At 42.3% G+C, this 23773-nt stretch overlaps 1 protein-coding gene across 6 annotated transcripts in view; it reads left to right on the top strand.

Moving 5' to 3' along the window:
• The window catches only part of AKAP13 (A-kinase anchoring protein 13), a 215089-nt gene that overhangs the window by 179440 nt on the left and 11876 nt on the right, over positions 1 to 23773 (top strand). For all 6 annotated transcript variants that reach the window (XM_082061426.1, XM_082061429.1, XM_082061428.1 and 3 more), the window contains 17 exons: positions 776 to 818; positions 2114 to 2219; positions 7256 to 7427; positions 10555 to 10622; positions 11454 to 11520; positions 12714 to 12849; positions 13816 to 13928; positions 14955 to 15101; positions 15329 to 15579; positions 16188 to 16313; positions 16418 to 16535; positions 17058 to 17306; positions 19538 to 19614; positions 20985 to 21166; positions 21249 to 21331; positions 21660 to 21839; positions 22537 to 22701. In XM_082061426.1, the coding sequence (XP_081917552.1) occupies positions 776 to 818; positions 2114 to 2219; positions 7256 to 7427; positions 10555 to 10622; positions 11454 to 11520; positions 12714 to 12849; positions 13816 to 13928; positions 14955 to 15101; positions 15329 to 15579; positions 16188 to 16313; positions 16418 to 16535; positions 17058 to 17306; positions 19538 to 19614; positions 20985 to 21166; positions 21249 to 21331; positions 21660 to 21839; positions 22537 to 22701 (2283 nt within the window). The remainder of the gene's footprint in view (positions 1 to 775; positions 819 to 2113; positions 2220 to 7255; positions 7428 to 10554; positions 10623 to 11453; positions 11521 to 12713; positions 12850 to 13815; positions 13929 to 14954; positions 15102 to 15328; positions 15580 to 16187; positions 16314 to 16417; positions 16536 to 17057; positions 17307 to 19537; positions 19615 to 20984; positions 21167 to 21248; positions 21332 to 21659; positions 21840 to 22536; positions 22702 to 23773) is intronic.

Raw genomic sequence — 23773 nt, 5'->3', positions numbered from 1 at the left:
CAGTGCTTGTACTGAGGGGTTTTGGAGTCCTGACAAGCCCAGTTACTCTGGAGAGAGCCCTCTCTTCTCTTTCATCCTGATTTTTCAGTATTCTTCAATGGTTCTGGTATCAGCTACCTAATCTGCTCCAAATGCTTTGTGCAAGCAGGTTGCTTGCGGTATAAAGAGCGTTTCTATCACTGGCAGAACTTAGGCTGCATGTCAGAAGTCAGACTTTCCTCAAGCACAGTGTTGTGTGAATAAGCCCTAGGCTGTTCTGTTTCGTTGAAAACAGAATAAGGCTTCCCTTGTTTCCCTTACTCTTTATGAAGTACTTCAGGATTTTGATGCGAACATGAACTATAATTTTATCAGGCAGAAAGTTTTATACATGAAACCCGGATGTGTTGTACAATAGATTCTTTCTAGTGGTGTATAAATAAAAGCATTGTGGCAGAATGATTCTCATTTATACCTATTGTCACTAAATTGGCAGTTCTGAATCAGACACCCCCATTGACTAGCAAATTTAACAAATGCACATCTTTTGCTTAATATGTGAAGAATGATAAAAATACTAAGCAGGCTTTCACCTCAGCATCTAATTTGAGAGCACCTAAGGATACAGGGAACAGGCTTTATCCTGAGCACATGAAATCTATTCTAAACACTCACTTCTGGAAAACATTTCCCCTTCCTCTTGAACCGTCCAAATATACAAGCTATGTTTTTAAAATCCGTGGGCTAAGATCACATTCTAACATGTCATCCCCCCCACCCCTCCGATATTTTGCAGGTACGCAGGCGTTCGGCGGCCCCGCGGGTTCCTCAGTTCAGAGGTACAGTATTCGGGGGGGTACCATGGCTCTTCTGCTGGGACTCCTGCAATGGGCTCTGGTTTGGACACCCAAAAGCTTTCCTGGCACCCGTGTGCTTCAGCTGAAATTGCAAGAGTCAGGCTTGTGACAATCAGTCCAGTATGTCTAAAGGCTGGAGGATATTTTAGATCGTAGAATATGGAAGTGTCTTTTAGGTCTTATCTCTAACAAGGCTTTGTGTTTATTCATAGATAGTATTATATCAGATTATCTATTACTAAACAGTATTAGATTACGTTTTATGCTAGAAGTAGTTGTTCCTCTTTTTCATTAATTCTATCTATATTTCTGTAACGAAATACAAAACTATCATGTTTTTATGTGTTACTTTTCATCCTTGCAAGCTGTAGAGAGGAGATAATCTTCCTGGTGGGTGCTGGCTTTAGAAGCGCCTCCCTGGAGGAAGGAAGCTTGTGGCACTGCAGGAGCTGGGTGTCTGGTCCCTGTGTCACTCCAATAGCTTCAGCTTTGTTTTGTGGCTGGGAGGCTCTTCACCTGTGCTGGTTTCTCCTCCTTGATTTCATTTGTCTTTCTGTTGTCCTGCTTTTGGTTTGTATTGTACTTCCTATTGACAGACTGTGTCCTTTAATGCAATAATAGTTTCCTCTGTCATTTCTTATTCTTTTATAGAAGCTGAAGAAGTTACAAGCTTGTGCATGTAAAGGCTGGCAGAAAATATCTGGTGTCCCAGAAATGCCTAAATTAATACAAATAACCATTGCTTTCTGTTACTTATTATTGGTATTCTCATTTCTCAGGGGAGGCTTTGCAGACAGTGTGGTTTCTGTTAAAGATGCTCACTGCCTTTTCAGAGTTCATTAGATGCCTTTCTCTGGAAGGGGATCGCTCTTTAAAGGACAAATGCCTGTCTTATCCCTTTCTGTCTGCTTCACGTTTGAAATATTGATGATTAAGTGCCAAGAGTGACTGTCTAACTGCAATATTGGCCATGTAAATGGGCAGATGCTCAAACTGCTTAGTGGTTATTTGGGCACGGGAGCAGCAGAGGGTGCTGTGGCACGGTTTGAGAAAGGAGAGTGCCTAAAAACAGGTAAAAGGATTCTGTGGAACATACAACGAATTACAGGATTGGCATTTTGTCTTCACTTTGCCTTCTCTTGCATAACACCCTAAAGCAACCCGTGACTCTGTTGGATAGTAAATGCATTTGTCCTTTAAAAAAATCATCTATCCATTTAATATATGCTTGGGGAGAAAAAAAAAATAAAAGCAACCTCTCTCTTTTTTTATTTTAGCATATCTGAAGAGAGCAGCAGTGTCCCTGCTGGTAAAAGTGGAACAAAAGTCAGTCGCACCTTCAGCTACCTCAGGAATAAAATGTCCAGCAGCAAGAAGAGCAAAGTAAGTGCTTCTTGTGATTTATACAGCCACGAAATACCTATAGGTAGCAGAGGTGAATTCTGTATTTCAGTGTGTTTCCATAGGGTGCTATTTATGTCTTTGCCTGACTTTCTTTTCTCTTCCTTTCTTCCTTTTGTGAGGGGAGGATTGTCTGTGGGGTAATAGGGAGGAGCAGCATGGGAAATTTTAGCACCCCAGAATTAAAAGGCATCTGAAGTGAGTTTTCCTGTGCAATGTTTTGGCTTCTTTTCCCCACAGAATGAAGCTTCATTTATTATAGAGAATAGATTGTCCTCTGGCGTGAGTTATGGCTTTAGAGTGATTGATGGGTGTGATTTTTACAGAACCTGGGCAGTGCTTAATAAAACGAGGACAGGAGCTGTGAGAAGGGACTGGCTGCTGAAGGCTGTATTGTGTTTCCCTTTTATTTTTACCTTTGCCACAAAGTTCCTGTGCACTGCTGGAGAAGTTGCACAAACCATGACCTTAAGTGATGGCCAATATTTATATTTTCCCATTTTCCGTCCTTGAAACCCCGGGATTTAATTTGCTGAAGGTTAAGCACTGCTCAGCACAGCTGAATTTCCTGGTAACAGCAGTGGTTACAGAAATAATTACAATAATGGTAAATACTTCGCACAAACAAGCTGTTGTTGGTTTAGATTGTCCCCTGAAGATCAATATATGTTTGGGTTATTTGGAGTTTTTTTGATCAGCTGGGTTTTTTACTTGAATCTCGCCTCAGTTTACCCTGTCTGACAGAAGCTAAGAGCACCTTACCTCACAGTGAGCAATTCATATTATATAGTTAGCTGATGTGTAGCTAATATCTTGGTAAATATTATGTATTTACATATGTAATGTAATTACATATTCTGATGAGAATCTGGATAGCAAACAGGAAACAAAATACGTCATGATGAGTATTGTGCCCATCTCAGAATAGGGCTGGGCTGAAGTGTGCGTGGGAGGGGTCACGTTTCATCTGCACAAACTAACTTGGTTTTAGCCTTTCCCAACATAAGCACTTGATGTTTCATCCTGACTGTTCCTCTACCATAGCTGGGTTTGTGTGCTCTCATGGTCCAGTGCACTTTTTGATACACATTTTGGGAAGATTGCATCAACTTTGCAATGAGGTACCTGCTGCTGTGACATCAGTCATCCCAACGCACAGCTCCTCTTTATGGATCTGCCTTAAAGATGCAACCTGCAGGTACCAGCAGCTCAGAGCTGCTGCTGAGCAGCTTTAAAGCTTAAGACAATGCTCTTCCTTGCGGTGAAGTACAAAAACAATCCGTTTACACAGAAACATCTGTGCAAACCACTAGTGAGAAGTTGTGGTGCGTGTTGCACCGCCTGTGAACAAGACTGGAAATTTTTTAACTGGTTCTTACAATTTAGATATATTATCTCTAAAGCAAGAAACTGGATATATATTTATATATATACACACACAATAGATATCTAGTTTGGACGGGTAAGAAAATACAACAGAAGTTCTTTGAGATACTTGCTATGACTTTATTAAATAGGTGCAGTCTGATTCCACTAATTTCATGGTTGTGTCTGAAGCTGTTGATAAATTGCTCTAAAATCCCAACAATAATACGCATTAAAAAAATTGCAGCTTGTATCAGCTGTGATATTTTTACTAACTAAAAAGCCATAACATCATTAAAATTACAGTTTCTTCTCTGCTCGCAGCGGAATGTTTGCATTCTTAGGGCTTCAGCTATACATTTAAATAATTTGACCTAAAAATTCTGGGGAACACTGACTTCTCAGAAGCATTACGGCCAATGCAAACCTGTAAGAGTTAAAATGAAAAACAACCAACCTTGAAAGAGGAAGTTGGACAGGAAGAGTTGGTTTCTGCTGCTGTCTGGACTGTCAGGAGGGAGAGAGGTTTCAACTTCTTTCCAACTAGGTTTTGCTTTTCTCCAAACCTCCACAAATCATCGTTTTCTAAGATGAACCATAAAATAAGCACTTCTGAACCTACTAAGAGTAATCGTTCTTTTTGAAAATGGTGTAAAAAAAAATCCTAAAAATAAAGAGAGTGTTTGGAGTATTAACTGGAGGGGATTCCGACAGAAGTTTGTGAATTTACCCGTGTCTTGCATGTAGTTTGTGCTACCCATGGATTAGTCAGTGAATCTCTTGAAATCAGTAGCATGCACTGATTCATGTTTGTGAAGTAAAATAGACTATATCTATGTCAATTAGGAAAAAAAAAAAAAAGAAACAACTAATTTTCTTCATTTTGGTAGAGACTTTCTGGGAAATGACGACAAAAAAATCAGCATGAGTAATTTCTCTTTTTTCTGTGACCTGCGCAGTTGTTAGGCAGTGTTGTACCACCAACAGCATTTCAGTGTATATAGTGAGAGTTGTGTTTGAAAGGAGCAGGAGACAGGGAATATTTGCGACCATAGAGCGCAAATACGTGAAACCTTTCTGTCTGGGAAATCTGCAGCACTTTGTTTACTGAAGTACTACAGAGGTATGTTAAAATTCACTTTTTCTGTATCCCAAATGTCACAGAGGGTTTGATTTATCACCCTCTGTCTTTAAAATGGGTGGTCTAGTATTGACTTGTGACTTCTAAAGTTATTAAACCCATCCTTTCCTGCCTGTATTTTTTTGTCTGTATTTTTTTTAGCACGGTAGGGCACGATGAAAGCAGTAGCAAAGTAGCTAAAATCATCTTCAAGGAAGTTAGCAGCAATCGTCCCGCCCTCCCCCTTTTGCTCAACTGCTCTCTGGCTGCCGTCCCCCCCCTGGCCGTCACCATGGGCTGATGCGGGTGGGGAGCAGCCCTCCTGCTCCCGGGGGAAGGATGTCGATCAAATGGAATAGATTTGCCGAAGTGCCTCAAATAACGGTGAAGCTAGTAGGACTTAAGCATTGGGAGGTAAGAGCTTTGTGGTTATTTTGGAGCAGGATCCGCTGCAGCAGCGCACGGTCTGTTATTTTGGGCCGTCTGACCAGGTTGCGGTACCCGTCGTGTCTGTTCGTGCACATCGGGGCAACTTCAGCTGTGCTTCAAGTCATGCTGGCGGCTCTGATAGCACAGAAAAACCATTTTGTTTTTACAATCCAGTAACTGTCACAGAAAAAAAAGGAAGGAGTAAATAAAATCTCATTTTGAGACCTTGCATTTCAGTGCTACAGCTGGCATCCCGTGTATGAAGTTTGCTGCTTCCTCCTTGAAAGCGGTGCACCCGTTTCCTGTTTTTCCTGGGCTCGTTCAGCTTTAGTTAAACTGTTTTTTACAGTTATTTTTATGAAGACAAGTGTATTATTGCAGACTCCAGAATTACTGTGCTTTGCACTAAACATCAGGTACATTTAAAATATAGGACGGTGAATCTCTTTCAGCATTTTAAGCACGAGAGTCACAAGATGTGCCTTGAGTGCAGGTTGGTCTTTTCTCCTGGAGCTTCACAAGTCCTGGCAATAGAGCAGATCTCCAGGTATCAACTTGGTACTGTCGGCCAAGGACTAAACTGCAGAGTTTTAGTTCTTGAATCCTGCCAGGCTGGACATAGCTAAAGGTGAGCAGGGTAGCGGATGGGGAATTGTGGAGGTTTATGTGGGGTGGTGATCTGAGCTGATGGCTTAAAGAAGGCGGAGATGTGCCATAAAGCAGACTCTTCCTGGCAGGTTTCCTGCTTCAGACGGGATTATTCCGTACAGTAATGCTCCTGGTTTTGCTTATTTGCAGAAGAAAATAGCATTTGGGGCCAGTAAACAGACTTTATGAGGCTTTGCAGGGAGAAACTGGCATTTTGCCTGGTGTGTGTTAGGAGAGAGGAGACCTTAGGATGAGTTACTAATTATTTGAGTGTGTCATCAAAGGCTCAAAGTTTCCCTCCCAGTGGCTGCAGAGCTCAATACCTCTTTTAACCACTTCATGGCAGTTGCTGCTGTGGGCTGCTCAGCAGCTTTCCGATCTGTAGGCTGTGACAATATTTAGCAAAGGGCACCTGGCATATAAATAACAAAATGCAATTATCAGCTTACAGAATCCTTTACCATTTTATGATTAAGGTTCTCTTTCAGATGCCATGAAATCTGCAGTAACAGTTAAAAAACAGGTCTGGAGCTGAATTGTACAGTAAATGTTTTGTAGGGTGGTATACAGAAAGACAAGGAGTGACTGTAATTCAAATTTGGAGTTTTTCTATGGAGTTTCCTTTAGAATTCCAAGTCCATGAAAGGCTGCAGGGAAAAATGTTACAAATGTTTAGTATTTGGCAATTTTCTATCTCAGGTAGTGATAGAAAGGTAAGCGAAAACTCTGCTAAAAGTGGGCGAAGCTGGCTCTGCTTGTCATCTTTCCAAAGCTGAGGTTGTAACCCAGAGGTTGAACTGTGGCTTCCAGAAGACAAGATAATCTTTGACGGTGTTGCTGTTGTTCCTCGGCACTTCTGTGATGTCATATTTTGAGAGTTTGTGAAAGATCCGTTTACCCGAAAAGCTTTATGTAGTTACTTGGGGTTGCATGAAACTGTTGAAAAAGTTGCCAGTCAGAAGGAAAATGGAGGCGGAAATATTCTGACAGTGATACTGTACAGGCCCTGAGGAAGAGCTTGTGTTCTCCATTAAAAACGCAATTGGAAAGCACAAGTCTTAAGGGTTGGCCTTAAAAATTAACAGTGGTGAAAGTCTGATACACATTACTCATGGTATTTGTATTTAGCAGTTCCTTGAAAGGAAAAAGGTAAGTCCTTATAGAGCAAATATAAAACAAAGGTGGAAGAAAGCAGCTGCCTTCAGAACAGACTCAGTTTCATCTCTGCTGGTGAGATACCTGTGCAGAAGGCTCTGCAAGTCAATAGTTTGCTAATTCACTTCCATGGGGGCCGTACACCAGGTTTTTTAGCAGAAAGCTGTGCAGACACATGACTATTGTTAAGATGTGTGCCGATCAATATCGTCGTCATGCTGAAGGCAAACAGTGAAGAATTTGTAACCAGAGGATAGACCTCTGTGAAGTAACGAGGCTTTTGTTCATTTTCTCTCGTCAGGAAAAAGAGAAAGATAAAGAGAAGGCTAAAGAGAAGGACAAAGATTCCAAGGAGAAGGAAAAAGACAAGAAGCTGTTAAACGGGCATCTCTTCACTGCAACCTCTGTTGTAGCCCAAGCAACCTGTTACCACTGTATGAAACCTTTCAATAAGGATTCGTACTACTGTGCAAGTAAGTGTTTGGGTTTTTTTCCCCCTCTTCCTTTTGTTTTTCATTAAATCTGACATGGGAAATGCAAACCTTATGCGTTCTTTTCCTCTTACTTAAGGACATGGGGTAGGAGGGAGACTTTGGAGGTGGCAATTCATGGAGCAGTGTGTTGCCTTATGGAAGCTGGACTGAAATGAGCCGAGGTGCCCTGCAGCCTCTTTCCTAGCCCATGCTTGGACATCGCAGCATCCCGCGGGGTTTTCTGCTTCTGCATGTTAGGGCATATCAGTCAGATGGAGAACTTAGGTTATTTCAGCTGCATGTTACAGCTTGGGGCTGAGGTGCTTCATTAAAATGGCTGGAGGACAGAGAAAGCTGGATCATGGCTTTTATTCTCAACAGGGAAAAACTGTCCCACCCATATGTAGTGTATTGCTTTAGTTCTTTGAAACACTGCTTCGGTGGGCCCTCAGTGAGAACAGCATGAGACAAAAAGGAAATACTAACCCTTTCCTCCCTTTATACACGAAATTGCATCACGGGTCAAATGGCAACTATGTGTGTGCGTGTGAAGTACGTACAGCACAATGCAGGCAGTACAGGAACCACAGCAGAGGGTTTCTGTGAGGCGGGTGATTTTGTTCTCTTTTCTTATCAGACGGTTTCTCATGCCTGTAGCTCGATAAGGTCAGCAGCATTTGTGTGGTTGAGAACAGAGTGGTGGCTGGTTTACGCAGTGACACAAAGCTATAGAATTTGCAGACAAAAATGTCTTTTTCCCACTGCAGCTCAAGGCTCTCCGCTCCTCACTGTTAGTAATATTTTTTGCTCCACTAGCTTAGAGATGAGTCGAAGCGTGTACGGGAATCGCTCCCGGGCTGGAGCAGGAGGCTCTGTCTGTTCGTTCTGGTAGATGAGCAGTGTGTAAAACATCTCTGGCGAGCAGGGGAAGGAGCAGCCAGCTGAATCCCAAACAGCAATTTCGAGTTTCCTGGAGGAGGGGAGATCTCTGCAAAGTTGTTTGCATGAGACCCACTGTGTGTCAGCCTGATGGGAAATGGAAAACACCAACAATTATCAGCTCTCAAATGCATCCTCTCCCTTTCCCCACTCAACTTTCTTAGCACCTTCTGAAGCCACTTAGAAAATCAAATATAGCCCAATTTAATTCTTTATATCCTAATGTGTTAAAATCATCCAACAACGTCATGTATTTTAGCATAGATGTTCTTTTCCTATTTTTCAAGGTACAACATAAGATTATTTTAAGTTTTCAGCATTAACCAGAAAATGAATGCCAGCAGGAAAGTTTGCTCTGGGCCCAGGCTGTTGTTTTTCACATCCGAGATAGTCCTTTCTCCCATTGAATCCACCAAATGCCTTGTAAATGCCCAGCAGCAGAGGCTCCTGTGCTGTTGTAGATGACTTTTTCTTACAGGAGTGGCAATGCTTTACTGCCATGGGCACTTCGCTGTCTCACCTATCGGTGACTTTTTCTTAATGCCTTTTACAGTGCTCAATCATTTTAAGTCAATGGCTGAACTTTTCAATGATGTCCCCAGCTTTCTGAAACAGCTAGTCAATGCTGAAAGATTTATCATGCTCTAAAAAAATGGGCAAGCAAAAAAACCCCTTATTTTTAATAGTTCTCTGCCTGGTCTTTTTTTATTATTGGTGCTGCAGAAAATAAGCTTTTTGTGGTTTTAATTATTAATATTAGTGATACAGAGGATTTGGAAGAACTTCCTGCCTGCTGAAGAGTTGAATTGGAGGAATAAAGTCTCTGAAACCAGATCCTCGATCTGAAAAATCAAGATGCTCTATTGCTAAATGGTACCTACTAAAGAGCTGCCTTCAGGCTTTCAAGGCTTGATTGTGAATTGAATGGTTCTGAATTGTCTCGCTGTCTCTTCTTATGCACCAGAAGCGGGTTCTGTCCCTCTTCCTTGTTTGAGCTGAAAAATGATAATGGTTGTGGGTTTTCGCAAGAACATGCAGGTTGCTTTCTTCTGTCTTGCACAGGAAATTGTGGGACATTGACACAACAGCAACGCCCTATGGCCTTACCCTTACCCCTCTCAAAATATCAGAAGTGCTGACTTTTATTAAGTAGGCCCAAATGTAAGAAATTTTAGGAATGTGAGCATATTTTGTGATTCTGGGCGTGGATTTCTTTCATATTTCTTCTAGAAATAATTCAGAACTGTATGCTTACAGTGTAACATACACTTATAATTAATGAACCGTGTTAATATGTGTTTTCATGAATAAGTGGAAATAACGGGTTTTCTCTAAGCTACTGAATCTCATCTGAGAGCATTTGAGTTGTGATCTTTCATCTGTCAGAAGAGTTAATACTCCAAACCAAATTGTCAATGACTATGAAAAAAACAGTTTTCATCATCTTTGGAAACTCTGATTCCCAGAAATCCACTGGCAGAGATCACGGGCAGACTCAGATACACAGATTTTGCTCTGGCAGCACATACGCAGCCAAGGGTGGTGTTACAGCACGATGCTCTTGGCATTGGTGAATATTGTGGTTTTGGACCAAAACGGTGGCGTCGGTCTGGTTTTCAGCAGGAAGTCCCAACCTCACGGGCACAGTCACCTGGCAGATGCTCCTGTTACTTTTTCTGATAAACCCGTAATACAGTAGCACTTGTTGGTTTCTGTACTGTAGATCTTGGTTATGATATGTTGGAGTTTATGTAAATTAATTTTCCTGTCCTTTTCCTGTCTTCTGGGTCCTTGTCTTGATAAGAACAGTATTTCTGTTTTCAGAGAAAATATTGGCCCTTCAGGTGGTTTCTGTTTATGTTCTGCTTTCCACCTTTTCTTTTGGAGGAATGACTCCTCATTTTACTTTTTTTTTAAATTTAAGACCCTTTTGGACCCTGGTGACTTAACCTTGCATTGATTTTTAAACAGAATTTCCTGTTAAATTCCATGAGGAAATCTTGTTAACAAACAAAGGGCTCATTATCCAGGAAAGCAGCCTGTCTCTCAGTATCTGTAGCTACTCATAGAAACCACGACGATGCCTGAAAGTTGTAATTCTTTGTGCAACATAATAGTTCAGATTACAAACGGATTTTCTGTGGGTTTTTTTTTTGTTTAATTGGCTGGGTTTTTTTACTTTTGACAGACTGCAATGCAATTGTTCACAAAGGCTGTAAGGAAAGTTTTGCTTCTTGTGCCAAAGTCAAAATGAAGGTAAGAGATTTCAACTACTCTACTGAATAAACAAAAATGTTTAAACGATTTAGCGTGCAGATATATAACATCTTCTACTGTACATCCCGAAGTTTCCAGTTTCTTTGAAAGAACTTCGCCCCTGTACTATAGTGAATAATTTCTCTGGGCTCTCCTGCAATTCCCCAGAACCTCATGTTAATACACTAGTTGTCCTTGGGACCCTGTGAATGCTCCGGGTCACTGCCACAGGGTGTTTGTTGGCAGCAAATTCCCTGCATTGTTCCCTGCAGTACACAGGAACTTTATGGTGAGATGGTCTGACTTATGCTTTGATTAAACAAAAACCAAAACACTTCGCTGGCAAAATTCAGGGGTGTCCAGCACCCTTTTATGCCATATCTCTTAATTCTCAAATGCTGCATCCTGTAATGCAGCATCATGTGTATATGATGCATAATTAAAACTATTAAATATATATGTTGTTTATATGAGGAACATACAAATTCATGCTTGCCCCAAATGTGAGAAACCTCTTCTGCAGTGTGGTTCTCCAAGCTACGTAGTGTTTATACATTTATGATTTTCAGTTCTCTTCAGTGTTGTCAGCACTTTTCCTCATTTTACTATTTACTGCACATTTCTCCGTCTGTTAATTTGCCCATTTCATTGATGGCAACTGGGGGGGCAGTGCATGTGTGTGTGCCTTCATATACATATAAAAATGCACATACAGCCAAGAACTACCCTGAGAGGACTCAGAGAATACATAGCTTTTTTATTTTAGTTATGTGGCACAGTCTGATGGGAGAAAGCAAGAAGAAATTACAGTGAATTTTGTTTTTCTTTCAGCCACAGAGAGGGATGCTGCAGGCTCATGATACCTCTTCATTACCCACAGTAACCATGAGAAACAAAAGTAAGAAAACTTCCTTTCCCTCTGCTTCAGTGATGGTCTGTATGTGCTGTTCTCAACTGTTCTGACAACTAATATTCGATATTATGAAAGATAAGAATTTGTCAAAGCAGGGATGAGAACATCTGTGCGTGATAAGCAAAGTTTGGGATTTCAGAAATTGTACCGAAGTTGCACAGAGTTCATAAACTTCTGCTGTGTCCATGTAGCTTTGAGGAAATGTGAAGTCATCTCAGATTTGGAGTATCTATTTGACTGCTGTAGCTTGCTGAATGCCTACAAATGAGAAGTTCACAAAATCTAGAAGACACAACCTATGTCCATGGGCGTCCAACATTGGAAAGAAGCCAACTATGTGTATTACATTAACAGAAGTTGTTAAGATTACAAGTGGAGAGGATGTTTCTTCAAAATACTTTTTTTTTAATTAATTAATTAGTCTTGTGCTTTGAGGTAGTAAAAAACAGGAAGTTTATATTTGAATAGGAGCAATATTGATAAGATTTCCCTCGCTGCATTGAGGTATAGACTGCACTACAGAGCCACCCAGTGTGACTGAGGGCAAAAAATAAGAGTGAAATAGCACACATGGGTTTTGAGGTGCCATGTTTTGATAAGCTTCTTTAGTGATAGCTTGGTGATCACTATATGAAACCACACTGTATGGTACAGATCTACCCACTGTGGTACTTGTAATGGAATTCAGAGTTACCACTCCAGAAAGAAGAAAAGCAGATGAAGAAGGGAAAATCTGGAATTAATACGAAAAGATTAGTTAAAGGTGTGTGATAGTATAATGAGATAAGGATTAGCATTTCTCTGTGGTACATACTGATAATGAAACCTATCTCAAAAAGTTTGAGCAGAAGCAGGAAGATGCATATAGTTATAGGCTGAGGGAAATTAAGAAGAAACATAGTAGATTGCTATATGTGGTTATTTATCAAACAAAACTAAATTCAGTTTCCCAACTGTATGTTTCTGGACTAGCCAATCCCACCAAGATCTTTTAAGTGTAGTGCAATGCAGTCAGTTCGGCACAGGGGTTGGTACGGCTGTTTCTAACGGCTGATATCTCTTGGTGACAACTCTTGAAAGGAAAATAAGTTAATTTTAGAGCCTGGTTTCTTTAAGTCGTCATCACAGCTGACAGCGCAGTTGCATGAGCTGACTTTTCTCTGCCGCTTCCCTTCCAGGCTCGCAACCCAAGGAGCGCCCTCGCTCTGCAATACTTGCTCCTGATGAAAACACCGTAACCTCAATATTCAATAACAGGAGATCACAACAGCCTACAGCACTTTCAAAAAGTGTCTCAATACAGAACATTGCAGGGTAAGGTTTCTCCCTGTGTATGTGAGTATGTGTGTGTTATCTGATGCTGCGAGCATAGAGAAATTCAAATCTCGTTAAAAATAAATTTGCGTACTGTGATTTGTGTTAAAGGTACAAAAGAGGATGACAAAAGCAGAAATAACCATATTATATATGATAGCATCAGTTGTCTTCTGCATCATCAGATTGTCTGTGTTAGTTTAGTCATGGCATGAGTTCAAAGGCATCTGAGTTGGCCTGGTCTTATTCAAGGCCACTTCACAGAGATGCTCTGGGCTCCAGGAGGAAATTCCCTTGCCTTGGGCTGGGTACTGTGCAAGCACACATTTGCAGCTCAGGTATAGTGCTAATTTTTGTGTCCATAACAACAGGGTGGAGGCACAAAGCCGCAGTCTTCATGCTGATTCAGGACTGCATTGTACATAATTAATTACAAAAAAATCGTAGAATAAAATCAAATTTATGGTTCCTACACTACCTTCATAATGAGCAATTCTACACACAGGGCAGTAGCATGAACTGACATGTTCTGGACAGTTTGTATGCCCTGGTTATTATTGATACAATTTATTTCAGTCAATTTTTCTGATCTTTCTCAGAGGTAGCAACTCTCTTGGGTCATCTTTTGTGTTGCATTTTTGCACTGTGTGCAACAAGGACAATGAGGATGGGAAGTGACTGTAAAATGAAAAGTAATGACAAGGAATTATCCAAACTGTAACACCTCAGGTGTGGTTCTTTATAGAAGCAGCACCATCACTCAGAACTGTAGATCTCACAACTTGTTGAGCCCCAGTGGGTAGTTGTCAGAAACCAATTAATAGAAGTGCATTTCTGTGCATAGCCGTGCAACACTTGCTTTGGTTTTCCATTCATATTTAAAATGCATTTCTTCTGTGTATTTGAAAGTACATTTGGCTGGTTTTTGATCTCATAAACAATATTCGGTGTTCTGTTTTTCTGCAGAGTCGGGAACGATGACAGCTTAATACACACTTGGAAATTCCTGTCGCAGTCAACAGACTCCTTACATAAAATCAGCCGGGTGAATGAATCCACGGAGTCACTGGTTGACGAAGGTAAGAGATTCCCATGGCATTTATAGGAAAAGGAAGGCTCAGTGCTGCTTCCAGAAACAGAAAATCCATTTTGGCATTTCAGCAAGTGTTTTTCCTTTCTAACGGAGAATTAAAGTGCATTCACTTTAATCTTAGGATATTAGTACAATAAACTAAAACAAAGCCCACATAGTAATTTCTTTAGCCTGTTGAATTGTGAGAAAACATTTAGAAGGTTTCAGTTACAGTTGAGTTACTTGGAATTTAGCTCAGGGACCAACATTTCATCTTGCGTTCTGTCCATTCCTACAGCCACAGATTTTTCACTCTTGTCACCTATTTCATGCTGATTTCTTGGGTATTGTATTTTTCCCAGAGGGAGGAAGGAAAAAACATATTGCTTGGTTTTGTGGGTTTGAGAGTGAAGTAATTTCTGAAGTTTAAATTTTTTTTTTATATGGTGCTTTTTAGGATATAATCAGTATTTTTTTACATCTTAGCCAATATTTGCCTGAAAAGAACAGAATGGTCTTAATTTATTAAGGACTAAACAAGGGGATGCTCATGGTGACAAGAGAAAATTTCCCAGTTCCTGCACAAATGAGCAATCTTTCTTAAAGATACATGTGTGTGTGTAATTTATGTAGTGTTTACTGCATCAGTTCTGGCCTTCTAAGCTTGAAAACACAGACTTCACAACGCTCTGATTCAGTGACATAAATGAAGGAGGACAAAATGGGTGTTTGATGTTTTATTTGTCTGAGATGATGTTGCATTGCACATAAAGAATCCATTCTATTTTATCTCAGCTAGAATTTGGTCTGTGTGAAAACGGTGAACTAGGTTTGGGCAACTAGTAAATAACCTTTAAAAGTGCTTCACATAACCTGGTCCTTACGTCGCATAATTCCATTTTTGTATGAGAAAAGGAGAACGTGTGTGATGTCTGTGGTATGACAGAGAAAGCCTAAACCTAAATGAATAGACAGGAATCTCAAAGGAGACAAGTTACCCACATCTTAATGGCACCTACATTGGTTTATGAAGGTGCGGACATGAATGAAGGACAGCTGATGGGAGACCTGGAATTAGATTCCAAGCAGCTGGAGGCAGAGTCCTGGAGCCAGGTGGTGGACAGCAAGTTCCTACAGCAGCAAAACAAAGATGTTGTCAAACGGCAAGATGTCATTTACGGTGAGAAACCTGCATCTTCATTTTTCACGCATTTTTCACTTGGGAAGCTTTAGGCCAGCGAATAGGAGCATTGACTTGGTTTCCTCAGAAAGCAAAGTTTAATTCTTGAAGTTCTTAGAAATGTAATGTATTCAGTGAAAGCTTGCTTTCTGCATTTCACATATCCAGAAACCATTAAAACAAAATAAAATATTTTGAGATTTTGACCTTGTTCTCATCCCATACAGAGCTAATGCAGACGGAAATGCATCACGTCCGCACCCTGAAGATCATGAACGATGTATACAGTGCAGGGATGTTAAAGGAACTGCAGTATGATCAACAAGTCGTGGACAAGATATTTCCCTGCCTGGAAAACTTGCTGCACATCCACAGTCACTTCTTCCAGCGGATTTTGGAAAGGAAGAAGGAGTCATTGGCGGACAAAAGTGAAAAGAACTTTGTTATCAAGAGGATAGGTGACATCCTAGTGAATCAAGTAAGAGCTGGAAAATGCTTGCACTTCTCAGAGCACGGCTGGAAACCAGGCATTCTCCCCTTTTATTCATGCCTGTTAGATGATCACAGCTGATGGCACCTTTACTCTTCACACATGTAAAAATCTCTTTGTGATACACTTTTTGCACTTTCAAAGGAAGGTCTAATGATGAAAACTAGTTTAGTTTATTTTGTGGGAAAGAGAAGCATTCCCTGACAGGCACAGAACAGTTTGACCATAGCCTGGATGGCAGGAAATAGACCACAGCAAAATATGCCCAGTGTATTTCTTGGCTGAGTTACTGACCTGTTATTTAACTTTGGGTGGGTCATTTTCTTTATCTGTGCTTTCTCCCTTCTTCTGTCTGTCTTGACTTTTTTTGTTGTTGGCTTTTAAGCCCCGTGAATAAAATCCCAAATTTTGCAGTAAGAGTGCGCTTAGTGAAGTCCCAATCTCAGCTCTTTACTTTCTAGAGTTATGCTTGCTTGATTTAGAACTTGCTTTGGACTAATTTGGTTCCAGGCTCTTTTTAGAGACTGGCAGGCACTGCTGGGATATCACACCGGGAGCTCAGTGCAAACTGCACCTTTGTGTCTCATGTCTTGCAGTTCTCTGGTGAGAGTGCTGAGCGAATGAAAAAAACATATGGCAAATTCTGCGGGCATCACAATGAAGCAGTAAATAACTTCAAAGATCTGTACTCAAAGGACAAGCGGTTTCAAGCATTTGTCAAGGTAGGACCTGGTAGAACAGACAGAGCTGATGGAAGAAGTATGTCCTTTCTGCTGTCTGGTGAGTGCTTTGCTACAGTACTGAAATTTTCACCTTTGTTCCTTAGAAAAAAATGAGCAGTTCCCTGGTGAGGCGTCTTGGGATTTCTGAATGTATCTTGTTGGTAACACAGAGAATCACAAAGTACCCGGTCCTTTTACAAAGGATACTGCAGTACACCAAAGGTAAGGGTCAGTTCCTCTATTTTAAGCGTGTATTTGTTCCTCCACAGTAAATTTATTGGATCCTTTTCGCTTTTCTTAGACTAGACCAACTAATGCACACCACACCACACTAGTCTCACACCACTGTAGTGAGATAACTCAGTTTCATATCTCCATTTAGGATTAGTTATTCGGGTACCTTGATTTAGTTATTTTAAGTCTGTCTATAGCTAATTATGGAGCAACACGCTTAGACTCCAAAGTTTCCCAGCTTGATTTGTTTTTGGTAAAGGCTAAAATATGTGGTTAATTTGTGCATTTCACCTATACTGCCTCCTATACAAAGTATATTGGAATAGCCCCCAACCTCAACTGCATATGTGAAAGGTTTTGTGAAAGTCTCCTTAAGGGGGAAAAATGCAGCCTGTCTCATAAAAGTATTAAAAACTTATAATGTGGGAATTTGGGAGGGAGATGAGGAAGGAAGTAAAATCAGTCCACAAGGATGAAGTGAAATCAAGGTGTTTCTCTTTCTGTTCAAAGAAAATGAGGTGGAACATGAAGACTTGACTCAGTCATTAAACCTCGTTAAAGATGTGATTGCTGCAGTCAATAGCAAAGTCAGCAATTATGAAAAGAAAATGCGCCTTGGTGAGATTTACAACCGAACGGATAGCAAGTCCATCATGAGGATGAAGAGTGGCCAGATGTTTGCAAGAGAGGACTTGAGGCATCGGAAGCTCATCCGAGATGGGCCCGTTTCACTAAAAAATGCAGCTGGCCGGTTAAAAGGTAAGACTATCCTGTCTTCTGCCAGGGGGAGGATACAGCTCACCCTCTCTGGATGGAGGATTAGTCCTGAGATTGGTGTCTCCAGCCTTGATTTATTCTTCTGCTTTGAGAGGCTTTGACAGGAGCTTTCCCTGTTCTGCACACTCGCTTCCCATCACAGCATTTCTGATTCCTCATGCTGTTTCTGGTGTGATTGATAGCTGTTTCTCCTCCTGGTGACTGCTGAAGCCTTGGCTTGTGGTGACACCTCGGTGTGTCAGCCAAGAAGCAGAGTTGCTGGGGGATCCTTTGGGCCAGGAGGACATGATGGGGCTGCAGTTTCCCAGAGCAGTGGGTGAGATCTCCACGCCACGGTGTGCATGTGCGGCAGTTCCAGGAAGCATATTCACTGCATCCAGCCCCAAACCTCAGCTTCCCAGCGGCTCTGCCCACCAGCAGCGCTGCCTCCCCTTTGCTCTGAGGTCTGCAGTACGGCTGCCCAGGCCTAGCATTGCCATCCCAGTTTCCCTGGAACTCGAGAGAGGTGTCCCAGGTGTTTGGTGCTCTTGAACCTCTTGAGCCGCTGACGCAAACTGTTCAGGAGAGGCTCTGGTGTCCCTGCAGCTGCCTCTTGTTTGGTCAGTGTTATCTGGAATTTGCTTTTTGTTTGTTACCAGGTGGAAATAGTTTTTCTAAGATGCCGTGCTCTGCTGAGCACTGAAGTTCTCTACTGAATTAAACGCTAAATCTCCCAAGGAAGCCTTCAGCTGGGACCACAGTAGCAGTAAGAGCAGTTGGGGCTGTTTCTCAGGCTTGGCAGGAAGGCTGAGCTTTCCTTCTCTCACTCCAGCATCAGCTGATTAAACCACGGTACTTGGGCATGAATGGGGACAAGTAGCCTGGTGCTGTGCTGTGCAGAGGCAGTGATAACATGAAATTCCACATCAAGTAGGATTTATCTTGAGGTTGTGGAAACAGGAAGTTTACGGATGGTTTCTAGGCACCCAATATGACTATTGACTTTAGGTGGTGGATGAAGCAAGTTATGCTGCTGTTGTGAAATCTTGTGATAAGTACAGACTGCATTTGCATTTCCAAGTCATAGAAATGCATAAACATACCTCTGTCTGTATTGCAAGCTCCCAGGAAGGGCAGGTCCCCCAGACAAGCTGCAGAGTTCAGTGTGGGAGTAGCTGGTTCATACATTCATGCTCATGAAATATGGAGCACAGAGAAGTATAGGAAAAACTTTTCTTAGAGGGTTTTAGCACTCTTGCAAAGTGCACAGATGATAGAGAAGAAGAGTCAAATGCTGACTTCTGCAAATCTCCCAGAGCTTTGAGTTCATTTTGTAGCTTTGATTAAAGTTTGGTGGTTTTTTTATCTGGAACGGATCCTGTCTTCCCAAAGCGGAATGGAAGGAATTACCCACGGGATGATTTAACTTTTTTTTGGTTTGCTTCCTCTCTGTCACAAGATTTCCCAAGTACATTACACAAAAACTCTTTGTACTGAGGGCTCTGGGTGGGGCATTGTACTTGGTAGTTGCTGTGCAACTTTATGATATGTCATTAGGAGACTTGGAAGGCTGTCTGTGTACTCTGGGAAGAGGCTGTATTCTGATTTAAAATCCTCTGTTGGCCTGATGTTGTGCTTCCTTCTCCCGTGAAAGAAAGCCAGGTCCTGCAGGCTCCCCTTGGAGTCTGCAAGAGTTGTGTTGGTCTGTGAGCTGAATTAGTGGTGGCTCCTGAAGTCAGTATGTCCTGGGAAAGAAACTGCAACTGACAAACGTTGTTATTGCACGATAATTTACACTCCACAAACCACTCATCAAGAGAACCATAAAACCCAAAACTTCCTGTGCAGATACTTTGCTTGAGGGCTACAGTATTGTTTGAGAAAGCAGCACTTCTATTCAGTAAGTGTCCCTAGCTTTTGCTGTTATGCCCATGTCCTACCTGTTAGAAAGCATGTGGCTGGAGAGGAGCACCCCTGCTCTGACAGATTAGAGAAAATCCAGCACGTTTCCCAAGTGCTGTTCTGTTCTGCTTAACGCAAAGTTAGTTCAGAACTAACCTGACCCAGCATTTCCAGGAGCTGCCCCTGCTCCTACTGCTAATGGGGAGGTTGACCCTGCTTCCAGGATTTGCAAAGGCAGCCCTGCTGCTCCCCAGCACCAGTGTTATTCAAATAAATCTGTTTCATGGTGGGTTGCATGGCTATATTGCACTGGTGTGCTTTTTCTTTTGCAGAAGTCCAGGCTGTTCTCCTCTCTGACATGCTCATATTCCTTCAGGAGAAGGACCAGAAGTATGTCTTTGCCTCACTGGTAAGGCTTCAACCTTTTTCTCCTCCTTCCTTTTCTATATGAGAGACCCTTGATGTGTATTGTGCAGCCAAGCCAGACATCTCCTGCATAACAACTTAATTTTCTTGCTTAGAACATTTTTGGTTGCTGAGCAGACTTTTGTTCTTTTTGATAGGAAAACAAGTCTTCATGCCCCACCTCCCCTTTCTGCAGTGCCTGGCACAGCTGATAATTGGCCTGGAAAACCTGCCTGTCACTTGATACACTTAACTCCTTTTCAGTTTGTGCAAATTGAAGCAGTGATTGGAGTAGGAGGGGGCAATGGGATAATGCAAACATTGTAAAAATGAATCTTAGCAGAAGGAAATGTCCTAATACATTGTGAGCTACTGTGGGGGTGGGGGGGTGAAATGCCACTGCAGTAAATTAAACAGAACAGCTTGAAAATAAATGTCAGAGGAATATATTTGTAACGCACAAGACCAAAAACATTAGCTTTTGAAGGCAGGCCTCATAAAAGGGCTAGGCACACTGACCTGCTAAACCAAACCTGGGACCTAATTGAGTCTGTTGGCGCTGTACCTCGCAGGCATGGTCTAGACTGGCTAAACCTTGTGACCTTTCCACTCTTTGAACATTTTGAAAGCTGATAATTTGTTATTCCTGTTCCACCAGCCATCTGCACAGAGTCAGTGCCCTGTAGAGGCGAAGCTGGTTTGCACACAGGTCCCGCTAGTGAATCACTACCAGATCCCCCCAATTGTAGCATCCTGTAAAATGCACAAAGGGGGTGACTCATATGCAGATGACACAGCAGCACAGGGATGTTTTAACCGAGCAGGCTGATTACTCAGAGACCATAGCTCGCAATGAACGTCATCTTACACACAAGTCTTCTCCATCACAGGAGTCAGCTGTGAGCTTCTGAGAACAACAGGGGTTTTGTGGGCTTTGAAAGCAAGATGTTACTCCCTCCTAGGGAGAGATGGTGAAGATAATGTGTTTGAAGCAGGGGCTATCAAGCTGCACTTAGTTTAAGGAGCTGTGATATTAGTGAGGAGAGGGCGTGGGCAGGAGGAGAGGAGATCAAAGGTCTGCCAGAGTTAGAGCAAAATATGGCAGAGCTTGCAAAACCACAAAGTCAACTGTAAATTAATTCTTTGTTGAAATGGAACAAGGTTAAATTGCTTTTCCTACAGAACCAGAGGAAAGCAAGCTATTTTCTGTTCTTTAACCCCATTTAAATGATTTATTTTTTATTAGACAATATATTCAAAAAATGTTTACAACCTGAGAGAGGTAGCAGTACAGTTATTGGGGCTTTTTAATGCTAGTTTGCATCTGGGAACTAGTAGAGTTCACCCTCCTCACCTGTTTCTTTCCATCCAAAGGACCAGAAATCCACTGTGATCTCTCTGAAGAAGTTGATCGTACGAGAAGTGGCTCATGAAGAGAAGGGCTTGTTCCTGATCAGTATGGGTGTAAAAGATCCCGAAATGGTGGAAGTCCATGCCAGCTCCAAAGAAGAGCGTAACGGCTGGATACAGATCATTCAAGACACAATGAACACAATGTAAGTTCCAAAGCTGTTCTTGCAATGCAGGTGATGCACACAATCATGTTCTGGTAGTAATTGAGATATGTCTCTTGTCCAGGGATAAAGATGAAGATGAAGGAGTCCCTTGTGAGTCTGAGTTTGAAAAGAAAGTGTGGGATGCAAAAGTGAGAGGACTGAAAGGTAAAATCCTGGCTGGGACAGATCTGGGGAGTGATTTTGGAAAATTTTATAGGAATTGTGTTAGGTTTTGTGATTTAACTATGACTTTTTTTCAAAGGAGTGAGAAACCTGCATCCAGTAAATGATTGCAGTCCTTGTTTGCACCTCATCGCGTTTTGCATTATTATTTTTCTGAGCCTGCTGGGTGCCATCAATGTGCAGGGTTGCACAGAGCGTGGCTGTATCATGAGGTTCCACTAGATGGAGCCAATATCTCAGGAATCTCTCAGTTTCCTTGCCGAAGCTTTTGTTTTCTGTCTTCATCTCTGTTTTCTCTTCACCCCCACAGAACAACTTCAGCAGAAGGATAAGCAGATCCTCCTCTTGCTGGAGGAGAAGACTAAGATCTTCCAGGACATGGCAGACAGTTCTGTGCAGGAGGACATGCCAGGCTCCAGGCTGCTCTTCAGAGCCAACACAGAAGAGGCACCAAAAGGAGAGGCCATTATGAAAACTGCAATAAATGAGGGTGAGCAAGTCAGGGCGACATGTTAATTACACTAACCAACTAACCCATTGTCAGTGAAACCATCTTCAAGCACTAATTTTGCAGGGGAAGTCTTCTCTTTGTCAGAATAACAGAATAGATAAGGAGATATTGCTATTCATGGTATTGTCTCTCATATTGGTGGCTGTTGAAAGAGGGCTGAAAAGAAGGCAGCACAGAGAACAACCGTGCATCGCATCTGCACCGGGGTCAGGAGCACCGCAGGGTTTATCCCTGGCTGAAATTTGAACTGTCCAGGTTTTTGCTGTGCTTCAGTCCCAGCAAGGTGTGAGATGGGGGCTTGGATTCCAGCAGGTGCTTGTGCCTGCAAGGAACAAGCAGATCTGTTGACAAAGGCAAGGGTAGATGGAAACTCAGGCAACTCTCCGGTGTGATTTTTGGAAAGGCTAAAAATTAAGTACTGTTGTCAGGGCACAACAGGGTTGCCTGAAGGAGAAAAGGAAGGTGTAAGCCTGTGTAGAGCTTCAGGAGTTGGATTTAATGGTCAGACAGACTGGGTTTTAGCAGGGGGAATGCATACTGTTCATATCATTGTCATAGTAACGTAGTTTCTTAGCACAGCAAAGTGTGTGAATTTCTGACCTGAGTCCAGACAGGGATGAAAATAGCTCAGAAGCCTGAGGTGGTCTTTAATGGACATATCCTTGCTTTTTATCAGTTGAACTCCTGCAAGACTTGGTGAACAGGAGCCTGGGCACTGCCCTCGGGCAGCAGGTCAGCAGCGCTGCCATGGAACAAGAAGGAGGAGTTGGCCCCGTCTCTCTCCCTAGAAGGGCAGAAACTTTTGGAGGATTTGACAGTCATCAGATGAATGCCTCCAAGTGTGAGTAGTGGCATATGTGCACATCAGCATTTGTTAATAATACATGTCATCCTATCCTCTTGAGGATATTGCTGAATCAAGCACCTTCTCCCCTGGCTCTTCTCTCTGTGCATTTGTGTTCCGCATACAACTGCATGTGTTATTCCTGCAATTAAGTCTCTCCCAAAGAGATGTGTGAATATTTATTTCAGCGGCATAGTTGGCTGCTTCCCAATGCTCTCTTTCTTTGCCCTAGTCATCAGAAACCTCCCCGTCTTCAAATTCCTTTCTCTGTGGTCTCACTCATACTCCCCATACAGCCAGTTTTGCTGCGCTGGTGTCTGTCTCAGCATTGGGATTGTTGGACCTCATCTGACCTTCTGCATTAAAGGGGCAGTGTTAGCTCCAGACAGTCAGACATGAGAAGTATGTAGAGGTTTTCCCAGCTCTATTGGAAAGCTGCAAAGCTCTCCACAGGCCTTGTCATCATAATGACAAATATATTCACGCTGGAGGGGTTTGTTTAGGGTTGTGCCTCTCTCTCTGTTGCAGTGATGAAGGCTGTTCATTGTTAAGCTCTAGGTTTTCTGTAGAAACGTCCTCTTTTGAATTAGATTGTAATTCAATAGTTGCAGTGTCTTGGGAGAATTTGGGCAAAGAATGCAGGGCCTGTTTGTTCAGCTGGAGGCTGGGAGGCATGAAACCTGGCTTTCGTCTCCAGTTCTTCTGTTCATAACCTGTGCAACCTTGGGCAAGGCTTATAACCTCACTCCCCTTCGTTCTCCCCTCCAGCAAAGCAGAAGGGAGGTGTTTCCTCCTGCAAAGAGGTGGAAGGTCCGAGGACGTGGTGCAGGAGAGAAGGTCTGTTAGGAGGACTTGACGGTCAGCCTTTAATAGCAAAGCTTGCCTGGGGGTGGTGGGAGGAGATGGCCTTCACACTAGGTATGGTGTCCTACAGATTGCTGCAGATACAGATGCATGTAAAGTTGTTTATTGTTAAAAGAGTGGCAGTAGGGAGGTTACCAGGGCAGGTGTGGGTTCTCGCCATGGGCTGCATTTCAACTGGCAAGGGCAGTGCAAGAGTCTTGGCAAG

The sequence above is a fragment of the Streptopelia decaocto genome (assembly GCF_964273445.1).
Source record: "Streptopelia decaocto genome assembly, chromosome: 9".
NCBI lineage: Eukaryota > Metazoa > Chordata > Aves > Columbiformes > Columbidae > Streptopelia > Streptopelia decaocto.
This window is presented reverse-complemented; position numbering and strand designations above follow the sequence as displayed.